This window comes from Pterocles gutturalis, unplaced genomic scaffold, assembly GCF_000699245.1.
Source record: "Pterocles gutturalis isolate BGI_N339 unplaced genomic scaffold, ASM69924v1 scaffold18477, whole genome shotgun sequence".
Lineage (NCBI taxonomy): Eukaryota > Metazoa > Chordata > Aves > Pterocliformes > Pteroclidae > Pterocles > Pterocles gutturalis.
Window position 1 is genome coordinate 6986 of NW_010115826.1, and position 13337 is coordinate 20322.

Here is a 13337-nt window from a genome sequence, read left to right on the forward strand (position 1 = left end):
GAAATTTGCATTTGAGTGTGAAGGTAAAACCAGAGCAGGTGTCTCTCTTCTTCATGGGACATGTTCCAAGAGGTCACAAACTAGCCTGGAATAACCGCCAAAGATAACTTCTGATCTATAGCGTCCACTCATCTTCTTGCAAAGTAGCTTCCAAGCAGTTTGCTGTCAAACAGGAATGTACAGAAGGGATGCAGATGATTCAGTATGTCCTCATTGAGCATGCGTTGTAAAATCAGTCTGAGATAAAATGCTAAGAAAATGTCATTGATAATAGATTGTACAAGGGTAAAAACAGAATTAATTTTTGGTCCAAGGTTGGCATTTTATGGAGCGTTTTGCTTATTGTAAGCATTTTGTTCTTATTATCAACTTTGAGGTGAGCCTTTTTTCTGGGTGTGCTGGAACAATGGATAGAGGGAGAGATCTTCCAGAGAAGTGGAGGAGCAGAATGGACCACACAGCTGTGAGAAGTTTGAGAATATGAGGCTGTAGAGACCTGGGCTAATAACTGATGACTGCTGCACACCGCAGCTACTGAATCTCAGGTTACTCAACACTCTTAACATGCAGGGATCACCCCTGCTACTAGGAAGAAATAATAGGGAAAAACCCTGTGTGGACCTGTGGAAACATTGAAAGGGTACTTTGCAGAATCTTTGCCTGGGATTTCCCATGCACGGTGAAAGGCATACAGCAGCCTTCTTGCCGTAGCAAGAGTGGGAGCCAGCAGATCACACCTAGTCCTGGAATCACTCCCAAAATCCAGTTGCAGTAGCCGATGGGACAGGAGCCAGATTCTGAAGGCTTTGGTTCCTTGTTCATTCCAAGGATCACAGCCTAAACAGCATCATCTCTTAATCAAAGCACTGGTGTAGATGTCTGGCCACCAATCTTTTCACTATTATGTTCTTGATAGTGAGCTCCTAATTTTATTGTTGTTCCTTCCCGTTCCTTATTTTGCTGCTCATGCTTTCTTTGTGACCCCTCCCATTCCCGCCAGGAAAGGCGAACTCTGGACCCCAGTTTCTATATGGTGGTAGGTTCAAGTTGTGAGAGTCTGAGGGCACTGAGCATCTTAGGAGAGTATTAATTCAATCTGTGTCACTGGGCTAGCCACCTGTAGGAACTGAACTGCTGAGTCAACGGACCAGCCAAAGGTGACTCTATTGTACGTTGAATTACGTTGCATTGTGAGGTCTTTTCACTTGTGAGCCAAACTTAAAGTTCAGCCAATAAATGTGGCTACCATTTGATTGAAGGAACTATTCGGTATTAAAATGTGCACAGTGACTTCTTCAGGGCGGAGAGCATCTCCAGGGTTATGTGGTAGAACTTGGAGCAGACCACTACCCTAGTGCTGTGTATCTTTGCTGTAGGTAGCTGGTTTCATTGTTTCTATAGAGGGTGTAGCTTATTACAATCTCTTTTCTTCAATTAAATCTGTAAACATAATTATTTTAAGGCATTTTGCTGTTATTTTTACAAGGAAACATCTCTACCTCACAGTCTGTTCTGATCACAGCCTGAGCCCTTTCCTGGCCTGACGTTATGTTCTTCTTGGCACTGCAGGTTACGTACCGTGATCTGAAACATCATGGTGGTTTTCAGAAAGGTAAGTCCTCTTCTTTGCTGTGGTTTACTGACTAGCCTGAGGCCCAAAGAAGAGAAAATTACCTTAATTAACATCATGGTCCATCTCAGAAAGAAAGTAGCAATAGCCCAGTGTCAGGAAGGTATAATACCAATCCAGACTAGAGATGCAGAGGTGTCTTGCCTAGCCTGGCTGTGCTCATGCTGAGCTGGTGACCTCTGTCACAAGGTGTGTCACTGAAACTACACTAATTACCTCTGGAGTTTTATTCAGTGCAAATAAGTGCTGTTAGCCTGTAACATTCTTTGATAACCTTGTGCAATATTTATAGACTCTTTACACTACAGTTTTTAGGTTTTAAATGTAAGCCCATAAAGTATTTTGCAGGGAAAAAAATAATTTTTCAGTAAAAAACTTGAAACTTTTACAGTAAATGCTACAGTATGTAACACAAGTTGTATAAGACAAGACGCTTGGCTAGAAAGCCAGTTCCTCAGCAGGTGTAAGTAGAACTACAGATCTGACCTACAGCTTTGTTCAACTTTCATTGCAGTACAGCAGTACAGTCAAGCTTTCTGTTTGAATCTGTATCAGTGCCTGGAGCAAGAGAAGGTGTTCCTGGGGGCTTGGAGTCGGGGAGTGTAGGATGGTAGTGCAGGTGACACCAAGGGTGCCTGGAGCAAGAGAAGGTGTTCCTAGGGGCTCGGAGTCGGGGAGTGTAGGATGGTAGTGCAGGTGACACCAAGACAGTGCTCATTCCTAGGAAAGGGCAGCCATAGCTCCCACCTTTCCTCCAGTGACAGCAGAGGGGTTCTGCTTGCTTGCTTGCTCTGCAGAGCAGCAGGATGTTGCCATGCCTCTACACATGTGAAGAGAGGAGCTGGGCTGAATAAAGAATGTTGTTTGTTGGTTTTTTTTCTGAGGAGAGATCATGGATGCACTCACACTTTCAAGTGATTTCAGCTATAGCAGAAAGAATATGTATCTAAAAACTCTTGCAACAGAGCCCTCTACATTTCCAGGCATCTAGTCTGTACATCAGTTTGTTTTTCTTTTTCCTGGTACTGTCTTCATGCATCACTTCTGAAAGAATACCGTAGCTAATGTGAGGCTGCCAAGGCACTTTACCAGCTTTCACTGTGCCCCCATGACTTGTCCAGTCATATTTCAGGTCAGCTGTGGGCCTCAGAGTAGAACTCGGAGGTCCCGATACTATAACTGTTAGACTGTACTGCCTGTGAGCAGCAAGAACTTATCCAGTCAAACACCACTAAAGAAATCAAATCACTAAAAGATTATGACCAAGGGATGTATGCTGTGAGCTTCATGGCATAAAATACATCACTGTACTTGATGATAGCTTTTGTTCTCCCCAGGGTGATCATGTGTGGCTGGAAACTCAACCAAACAGTGAATTTAACGTCCCTATCGGGGCAGTTGTGAAGGACTCTGACTCAGGACGGATCTTGCTGGAGGATGATGAAGGCAAGGTGGGCTATGCTACAACTTTCTGTAAAAGATTAACATAAACTTTAAAAGTACAAAATACAAGAATGGCCCTATTGGGTCAGACCAAAGCTCCATCTAGCCAAATGGTCTGACTTTAATGATGGCTGGTAGGATATACTGAAAGAAAGGATGTAAAAATATGGCAAGTGTAGGTGATACCCTAGTATCCCCAGGTCCCAACACTGTGAAAATTTAGAGCTTCCTAAGCTAGAGGTTATATCTATGTAGTTAAGAAAAGGAAATGGACAGGCTCCAATCTCTAAATTTGGTGAAATCATCATCCCACTAAAGTCATCTGGGCTGGAATGTCACCCCTGCCTCACACATGAGGTGGCTGTGATGACCTGACAGAACTGCACTTTGAACAATGGTAAACTTGATGATGTCCAGAACCCACCTGAATGGCTTCATCCAGTGTTTGAAATCATCTGGCCCTGGTTCTGTAGTTCAGTCAACTGTTTGTCACAGTATGCTGGTTTGAGCATCAGTTATACTGAAGCTTGTTCTGGTCTAACATGGCCCTCCTTTGTTTGCCGCTGAGCAACAGCGTAACACAGTAAAACTGCTGCCTTGCCTTTTTCAGGAACACTGGATCACAGCTCGGAACATGCACATGGTGCGCCTGATGCACCCCTCCTCTGCCCAAGGGGTGGAAGACATGATCCGCCTTGGAGATCTCCATGAAGCAGGCATGGTGCACAACCTCCTCATCCGCCACCAGGAGCACAAAATCTATGTGAGTGCCAAGGTCACCAGGCATAGGGCTTTCAGGAATGATCTGTGCCACCAATTTAAGAGAGTGACCAAATGGCCTGAAAGACTTTCATACATGGAGCCCTCTGCTTCCTTCACTGACTGAGGGTGCTAAGGAGACACAACATAGTTTTTCTCTTCTTTCATTCAAGTATTTTGGCTGTGAGGAAGGGAGTTAATAGCAGTCTCTGAAATCACACAGATACGCATAGGTGGTGACCCCGCTTACTTTCTCCTAGAGTGATCATTTCCACCGGTGACTGACAGTTAGCTAAATCCCGTCCATGTTACAGCTTAGTGCTGCTGTTACCTGCAGCTGTGACACAGGATCAATCCAACTAGTACACAGTGACGGGATTTGGATTGTCCTCCAGTCCAAGTCAATGGTTAGTTGATTTTGATGTAATAAGATAGATAAAGAATATATGTGGATATTTGGGAGACCTGGTTTCATTTCTTGTCCATTACAGGTTTTATCTATGACTTTGAGCAACTTGGGATTTTTAGTTTCTTTGTTTTGTAGTTCTCAGTTTGTAATATGATAACAATATTCATGTTTCTGCATGTTTTGCCTCCCACATTGTATACACTACTACCTTCATAGGAGAGGAGCTGTGTCTTACAACACAGATGTGGTGATATTTAGTGTAAACAAAGACTGATTTTATAGATGCTGCAGTTATAACTGCCAGGATGTGGTAGTTATATTAGACTCCAGGAGCCTGCAGTTGTCATATGTACAAGTCCTTGAGCAATATTATTGCCTTGCATTTCCACAGCCTTCAACAGCCTGACTACATGAATAACCCAACCATAACTTTGTCTATTAGCAAAGTTCAGTTACATCTGAACTAGAACACAAAAGCAGCTTAACAAAACACTACAAACCAGCTTATGATAACACACCAAAATGCCACGTCAAATTGGACTTTCTTGTGCTTCAGCTTGAGCCAGTGAACTGAGCTGTGATCTGGTAAGGAGATTATAGCTAGCATTCTTCCTTCTGCAAAAATTTACATATCCTGGGGTATTTAATAGCAGCTTACAGTGAGGAACCAGGCTCTCAGCCTCACCTAAATGCTGCTATGGATCTCTCAGGCTTCCCTCCTGCCTCTGTTTAGATTTACACTGCAAGTAGCTTTGGTTGTATTCTTTGTTTGCCAGTTTGCTGCTAGAGGTAATGCTCATAACTGTTTTCCAGACTTACACAGGATCAATCCTGGTAGCGGTGAATCCATACCAGCTGCTGCCCCTGTACACGGTTGATCAGATCAGACTGTACTGTAACAAGAGGATTGGAGAGCTGCCACCTCATGTCTTCGCCATTGCAGACAACTGTTATTTCAATATGAAGAGGAATAAGAGAGACCAGTGCTGTGTGATCAGGTGACTGGACTCAGAGAGGACGAGGAGCAGAAACCAAGTCTGGCATGTCTTTGGGGCACCTTTGTGGACGTAGGAGATCTTCCAGATGGAAGGGCACAGATAAGACTAGAGACAACAGGAAGGAAATACTTTCTCCCTTGCTACTTAATTTTCAGTTAGGGCTGCAAACATAGAACATAAGCTACAAATAGAGAACATAAGCAAGGGATTTCTCAAGTCCATGGTTTTCCTCCAGAATCTTTGAATGCAGTGATACTTTCTGCACATGGTCACTACATATGGAAACATAAAATATGAGCCTGTGTGATGTAAGGCTATGTTTGACCTTGGGGACATGATACTTATGTTACATCTGTTTTCTAAGAATAGAGATTTCCTGCAGAGAAACAGCTTCTGCTAACCTGAAGATAGAGGGAAGCTTTCTTCATTCTATAAGCACGTAACATGTATCTATTTTCTGTTAATCATCAGTGTGAAGAAGCAGATAGTCTGATCGCAATAATATCTGATGATAGCTGAGGTAACTCAGTTGATGTGCTAAAACTAGCATTGAAAGTCTGGTAATGCATTAAAGAAGAAAAGTAAGTTGTAATTTAATTTGCATTGGTACAGAATATCTTCCATGAATTTGCCTGTTTTTAATCAGTGGGAGAGTTTAGTCTAAAAAACAATGTACATTTTAGCAGATAAGATGATGAAAGACTAAAATTCTCCAGGCCTCTATGAAAGACAGTCTGATCTGCCAGGGTAAATATAAGTGGGATTTTTTTTTTTTTAACTTGGTCTGCCGTTTTGCCACACTAGCCAAAGAAGAAGAAAAGAAATCTGTAATAACCTTGTTTCTTACTACAGTGGAGAATCTGGGGCTGGGAAGACGGAAAGCACAAAGCTAATACTACAGTTTTTGGCAGCTGTCAGTGGCCAGCATTCCTGGATAGAGCAGCAAATCCTAGAGGCCAACCCCATTCTGGAAGGTGGGTTATTTAGCAAGCATGCCTGATTTACCACCCTTATCTCAGGATTTTTGTATCAGGATAGAAAATTCAGAAACAGACCTCTGAAGCACTGTATTTGCATAACTCCTAAAGCCCCTGAAACACTGGTGATGCAGGGTGGAAGTTCTCTATACTTTCCTGCCATGTCCCCACAGACACGGCTGCCACAGCAGCTCCCATGCTGTAGGAGGTGCCACTACAGTATGTAAGATGGAACTGCTGGGAGTACAAGAGTCCTTGGGAATGCAGAGCCCAAGGTAAAGACCTCTGGTCCAGCATTTGCACTAGACAGTGGCAAAGTGACTGGCCAAGCATGGATGTATCTATAGGGGAGCTCCCTGAGACACCCATCTTTCTCTGTACAGGGATCAAGTGTGTTCCCAGTAAGTCCTGCTGGAGGTCTTCAGACTTGGCCAGCTCTCTTGGCTGGCCAGATATAGGCCACATTTGGATCATTTGAATATGTCTTTTAGGATCCAGTTATCTGGATGCAGAGTATGCCTGCCTTTCTCTTTAGGAGGCAGCCTGAGGCCAGACATTCTTCAGTGTTTGTTGGCACTGTCATTTGGAACACAATGTGTAAAATGCTAGCAAAAAAAAAGGCATTAAAAAAAGGGGCATAAAAAATAGACTTGATGTTCATTAACTGCAATAATCCAGATACTACCTCTGTCCCTTGCCCATCAGCTTTTGGAAATGCCAAGACAATTAGAAATGACAACTCAAGCCGCTTCGGGAAGTACATTGACATCCACTTCAACCAAAATGGTGTAATAGAAGGAGCCCGGATAGAACAGTTTCTTCTGGAGAAGTCCCGGGTTTGCCGGCAGGTGAGGGCACTGGCAGATGTCCCTTCTGCCTGCTCCGGTATTATTAGCCTATGCTGACAAGGCTGTCCATTGGCCTATTTCTTTCTTTTAGGCTCCAGAGGAGAGGAACTATCACATCTTCTACTGCATGCTAATGGGGATGAATACAGAGCAGAAAAAGATGCTGAATCTGGGCACTGCTTCAGAGTACACTTATCTCACTATGGTAACAGTCTCTGCTTTCTTCTCCATTATCCCTCTGCCATTTGCTTCTCCTGGTGAGCAATTACAACCAATAGGAGCTGCCGATGGGTAGTTACCAAATCTGAGCAGTCCTTTCCTTAGAGTACCAGAAGCAGTAACACCAAAAGTGCTGTGAGCCTCAGTTTCAGTGATTATTGTAATGTCCACCAGTGGGAGGCAGCTTGTGGCAGTTCAAAGCTTTCTATCAAAGTCAGAGTTAAGAAACATAAAGGACATCTTAAAGCAGGTGGGAAATATCCCCCATTTTCACAGGTACCGAGATTTCAGATCTCATGCCAAGGAGAATACTAATCAGGTATATATACTTTAGGGGAAAATGAATAAGCAGAAACAGTGCCAAGAATCCTGGTCCTTATATCCCATAAATCTTATACATAATGCAGGAAGCTGGCATTCAATGTAGCCTCTAACAGCTAAAGTTAATGTCCATGTCTGGGTTTATGTTGCCATAGTGGCAGGAGTGGGATGTTCATAGGTGAGATCTTTCAAAATAGCTGGTTGGTTTAGGGCGTGAAAGGTATTGTGACAATCCTGCTCTTCAGCCCATGCAGATATCTCATATTAAATACGTCAGCTGGTTTGACTTGGGCTGTTCTACAGTTGTGGAAAAATGGGGCTAAGTCCTGCCTGTGATGGGAAGCTAATGGGACCTGGGCATCTCGTTTCAGAGGAAATTAAATCAAGCCTATAAAGATTTTTCTGGAGTCTCGAAAGCAAAACCATTAAAGTTGCAAATGTAATGTTTTCAAAATAGCAGTGATCTTGCAGCAAGAGCTGATGAGTGCAATTCGCACATTGGCCATTCCATGAAAAGGTCTGAAGTTCCCTGGGTCAGCAAAGGGCAGTATAATACAGAGATAGAAGGATTAGATTAAAGGAGAACATATCCATGGTTTTATTCAGGTCAGCTGTTGGCACAAGCTGGCATTGTTATGCACATGTTGCAAACTGAAATGTCCAGAAATATTTCACCTTTGTAATCATCAGAATATATTGTTGGTAATAGCAAAGATAAAAAAGGCATTTTTCCATCTTAATTAGGGCTGCTAATAGTTTCTATCATGAGCAGCATCCTAGAATCTGCTGTGCAAGCTTTGCTGAAGGTTCTTCTGATGCTGCCTTGGATGCTTCTGTCTGCCTTCCACTAGATCCTAATATTATTTTGAGATATGCCTTCTAGTACTGATCCAATCCTACTTGCTTTGATTTGGGAGTAGAGCTCGTAATTGTCCATTGACAAGGCAGAGAGAGGAGACCAAGGTAAGAGGCATGGCCTTGTAAGTGTAGGTAGCCTTGGCAGAGCTTCCTGTCCTTCTACGCTCCAGAGCAGCTTCCCCTCAGATTTTGCTTTTGGCTTCCCCCGGATTGGGTCTAGCTCTGGAGAAATGCATTATTTATCCCTCTGCTAATGTGTTCTTCTTGAGAGTAGAGCTGAATGAAGAAACAGCCGTGGGAAGAGTATATGGAATGTCTAAATAGGTTTTTACTTTTCTTTCTTGTGGCAAGTGGGCGCAGGGCATCCACACTGTGTACAAGCATTCTTCGGACTGTAGGTCCTTTCTCCTTTGTATGGGTACAGGAGGATTTTCCTTACCTGTGGGTCTGGTGTCTTGCAGGGCAACTGCACGTCCTGCGATGGCCGGAATGACGCAAAGGATTATGCCCACATCCGCTCGGCTATGAAGATCCTCATGTTCTCAGATTCTGAGCACTGGGACATCAGCAAGCTGCTGGCTGCGATCCTGCACCTGGGGAATGTAGAGTTCGAAGGTAAACTCAGCATTGTCTGTGCCTGGCCTTTCCTCAGGCTCCATCGTAATGTCCTAAACGTGCTGCCTGCTTCCATCTGGACAGACTAGGTTGTGCTGCTCTGACCTGTATAAACAGGGGAGCAGGGTTAGCTGGGCAGGCAGATAAGCACCATGAAATTCTGATTTGTAACTCCACTGCCTAGTATTTTAAAAAACATCATCTTCTTATTATTTTGCATGCTGTCATGTTTCCATGGTTATAAATAGGCCTTTATCACACCAACTGAAACAACAGATAATAAAATGCCATGTGCTGATTGTTGTGCTGGGCAACACAGAGGACACAGGAGCAATTGAGTGATGTTTGCTGTGGAGATGATAGCAGTCATTCTCCAGGCTGGGTTTGCTGAACACCCACCTGCAAAAGTGCCCTTCTGGTATGGCACAGGCACAGCCCGAGATACCCACCTGCAGGACGCCAGAAGCTCTCCCATTTTAGACAAGGACTCCTTCTCACTCTGGGATACAGAGGGCCCAATACAGCGATGCTGGCAGGATTCTTTGGAGCAATGCTGGCTGCTAAAATGAGGGATTTCCCTCATTCCCTTTCATTGTCTACGTTTCCCACAAGCTAGATACATGGAAAAAAATATTTTCAGAAACACATTTTCTGAAGTCAGATACCACCTCCCCAGATCCCCAATAACTACTGTTTAAAGTGAATAACCTTGTCAGTTTTGCTGCTATTTTCAGCCTGATGTTCTGGAGTTGTGAGGGGCCCGTACATCCCAGGATCCCTGGGTGAAATCAGGACCGTCCTTAGTAAAATCATCAAACCGGGGAGTTTCCAAAGGGAATGTACTGCTTTGCCACATTCCCAGAGCTGCAGGGTTACCGAAATACCGCTGTAATAACAGCACAGCCCCCCAGTGTAGCAGAAATTATTCACCCTGAGATTGACTGTTTCCTCATTGCAGCGGCTGTGTATGACAACTTGGACTGCTCTGATGTGATGGACTCACCGCACTTCTCAATCGCAACCAAATTGCTTGAGGTAACGGACTCTCATCTTCTCTGACAAAGCATGTCTCTGTGGAGTGTCTCTCTACGGATGCACACATAATGAGCATGTCCCCCCCTTCCTGCTGGCACTGCAGTGATGCTGTTGCAAATGTCTCTCTGAGCAAGGAGATCTTTAACTGGGACAGCAGGCTGCCAGAGAACGCTGCTGGACAGGCAGCTTATCACACTTCTCTTCCTGAGACAGACTTTGCCACATCTTCTTTATCCACCTGGAATGACCAGGTTGCCATGACTGTTCCTGCAGGTGGACTCCAGTGAACTCCAGAACAGCCTCACAAACCTCTCCATCATTGTCCGAGGAGAAAGTGTGTCCAGGCCTCTGAATGTATTCCAAGCTGCAGATGGGAGGGATGCCTTTGTGAAGGTACTGGTGCTTACATCTCCTCTGTCTGAAGATTGGGGATGCTTTCAGAGCTGTCTGCTTACCGGTTGAGGAGCCTTATGTGGCAAACGTTCACCCAGGAAGCTCCAGACCCTCGTAGTTCTCAGGCATAGTTTGACAGCATTGTAGCAGCACAATAGCAAGCATGTCCAAAGGCTGTAATGATGGGCTCTAATTCCTCTCTAATTTTTTTCTCAGGGAATATATGGACGGATTTTCCTGTGGATAGTGAACAAGATCAACTCAGCCATTTTCAACCCAACTTCTCAGAAGCCTAAAGACAGACGTCAGTCCATTGGGCTGTTGGATATTTTTGGGTTTGAAAACTTCAGCAACAACAGGTAGGAGGCTCTAGATTCATTTCCACCAGGAAGCTGAAAAGCAGCTGATGTAAAGGGAAAGAATGAAAAAACAGACAGACACATGTGATTCTCAGAAAACCAGTGAAATTTCCAGCCCTGAATTTTCCCAATGATGATCATGCACAGATTCAATTTTTCTTCAGTTTGGTTGTATTTCTGCTTCGTCCCCCAACCTTCATTTTGGTGCAGCCACTACACATGTCTACTCTGAAACCTCAGGAATTTTCTGAGAGATGGCTATGAAGCTCCTATGAGGAGGCAGCCACACTGTAAGGATGTAGTATGTCCCATGTGAATGTACCAAACTTTCTTGTTCCACAGCATTTTTACAGTGTCTCTTGGGACACGTTTTGCATATAGTACAAAGGAGGCTGTGTTGTGTTTCCCATTTCAGCTCATGCTTCCATCTTGCTTGGTGTTCTCCCGTCCCTTTTTTGGGGCTGTTTCATTTCTCTATTTTTAAGGACAGGTCAACAAAATACCTGGTCAGTATACCATTGCACCACTACTGCCTCTCCTACTGGTGGTTTCAGTCCCAAAGCATCATTTCTATCTGCTCTTCCTGCAAAGGCAGCAATTCTCTCCGTTGTATGGTACGATATCATCAGTACTCCACAAACCACCAGCACATATTCTGCAGTCTTTTCCAATCCGTTTCAACTGATGCATCTTGCTTGCTTTCAACAGGATAATATTCCACTGACTTTTTGGAACATGGCCTAGGATCTTTTCAGCCCATCTTCTATCTTTTGTGTTCTCTCCTATTACTTTATGCTGCTCCCAAAGGCTGCAATCTACAAGGGGCCTCACTGTGGTGAGCACTCCACAGGCATATACAGTGTGCCACAGCAATTACAAGGTCATGAAACTCAGGTGCAGCATTAAGGAGTAACTAACAGAAGAAGCGGTAGTGCCACTGCAAGTAAATACACATTGGACACTCATACAGTCAAGCCATTTTCACAGTTGCGTGTTCCCCTTTATCTCTAGAGTTTCTTGAAACACATACAAGATCTTTCCTTGCTTACTCAGCAACACTCCATCGCCAGTTGGCTCTCTTCTGCTTATCTTTAGCATAGCAGAAGGTGCATCCCTTATATTGCTAAGATTGGCAACGTGCAGGGGTGGTGATCATTAGCACTGTGGAATATAGCAGTAGTATATCTGGATCTGTATTTAATACAGAGAATAAACAGATACCACAGAGCAGTGCAGCACTGGCCAAGGATGAGAGTGGCTTCCCATCTTGTCCCCCCCCAGCTTTGAGCAGCTCTGCATTAACATTGCCAACGAGCACCTTCAGCAATTCTTTGTGCGCCATGTCTTCAAGCTGGAGCAAGAGGAATACCATGCGGAGCACATCGCCTGGAATAACATTGACTTCACTGATAACCGACAGACTCTGGACGTCATCGCACTCAAGCCTATGAATATCATCTCCCTCATCGATGAAGAGAGCAGGTTCCCAAAGGTAAATTTCTGGTTTCAGCTGTAATTCCTGGTTTTGCACACAGCTCACAGGTAATGCTTGGCTTTATACACAGAAAAGTGCAAAGGGGGCTTTTGTGTATATTATGAGAGGCAATGTCTCCTCCCCATAGATGTTCCTTTTAAATTATCTCACTATAAAAATGCTTCACTCCCTGCTGGAATGTGCTCTTCCTGGCACCTTGCTGTTGAAACGCTTACAGCTGTTCCAGACAGAGAAGGAAGGAGTCTGGATCATTTTACAAGGGCTCCTTAGGAAATCTTGAAATTTGCATATTGTTTGAGTGTTGTTCTGCACTTGGTCTGTGCTGCAGCTTGCCCTTTCTTCTCCTGGATGACAGCCCTAGTCGAGCAATGTCACCACTGTGAGGAAATGTTATTCTGCAAAAGCCAGGCACCTCAAACAGAAGAGCAGAGGTGAAAGTAGCATCTGATCTCAGACACGCCTGCGGAGCATTTTCATAGTCTCCAGAACATGGTAAGGCTAAACAGGAGTGCTGGTAGGGGCATCAGATGGCAATAATATGAGCTTGTCCAGAAAAGCAAGCCCCTGCCTCAGCTCTTTTGTAGTCCTCAAGTAGCAATTTGAGAGGATCACGTACAGGCAAACAGGTCTCCTTTTTGTTCCCTAAGAAGAGGGTGGTCCCCACTGTATGTCCTGCAGTCAGGACAAGAAGGCATCTCCTATATGATTTCCGGAGCACATGGCTTACCAGATACAGCACTGACTAGCCCTAGCACAGGCCAGTGAGAAGAGCTAGCCTCACATGCACCACAGGGGAAGGAGGTTGCGATGGCACCCCTCGAAGGGAAGCACCTAGCTGACTGGCTGCCTGCAGAAGTCACGATCTGGCGTGCTGACGGCTCTCTGCTCAGAGCAGCCTTCTCCCAGGGACCGTCCTTCGCAAGTTGAGGAATGAAAGAAGAACTGCGCCTGCCTGGGAGAAGGAGCATGCACCCCTCA

General features: G+C 44.5%; 1 protein-coding gene across 1 annotated transcript in view; it reads left to right on the plus strand.

The window, feature by feature from the left end:
- Positions 1 to 1594: 1594 nt before the first annotated feature.
- Positions 1595 to 13337, plus strand: part of MYO7B (myosin VIIB) — a gene marked incomplete at its 3' end in the record, with an annotated part of 47223 nt that continues 35480 nt past the window's right edge. The window contains exons 1-12 of the mRNA XM_010075327.1: positions 1595 to 1612; positions 2968 to 3081; positions 3684 to 3836; positions 5055 to 5239; positions 6092 to 6213; positions 6922 to 7064; positions 7156 to 7269; positions 8924 to 9077; positions 10036 to 10112; positions 10386 to 10505; positions 10722 to 10864; positions 12146 to 12356. Coding sequence (XP_010073629.1) covers positions 1595 to 1612; positions 2968 to 3081; positions 3684 to 3836; positions 5055 to 5239; positions 6092 to 6213; positions 6922 to 7064; positions 7156 to 7269; positions 8924 to 9077; positions 10036 to 10112; positions 10386 to 10505; positions 10722 to 10864; positions 12146 to 12356 — 1554 coding nt within the window. The remainder of the gene's footprint in view (positions 1613 to 2967; positions 3082 to 3683; positions 3837 to 5054; positions 5240 to 6091; positions 6214 to 6921; positions 7065 to 7155; positions 7270 to 8923; positions 9078 to 10035; positions 10113 to 10385; positions 10506 to 10721; positions 10865 to 12145; positions 12357 to 13337) is intronic.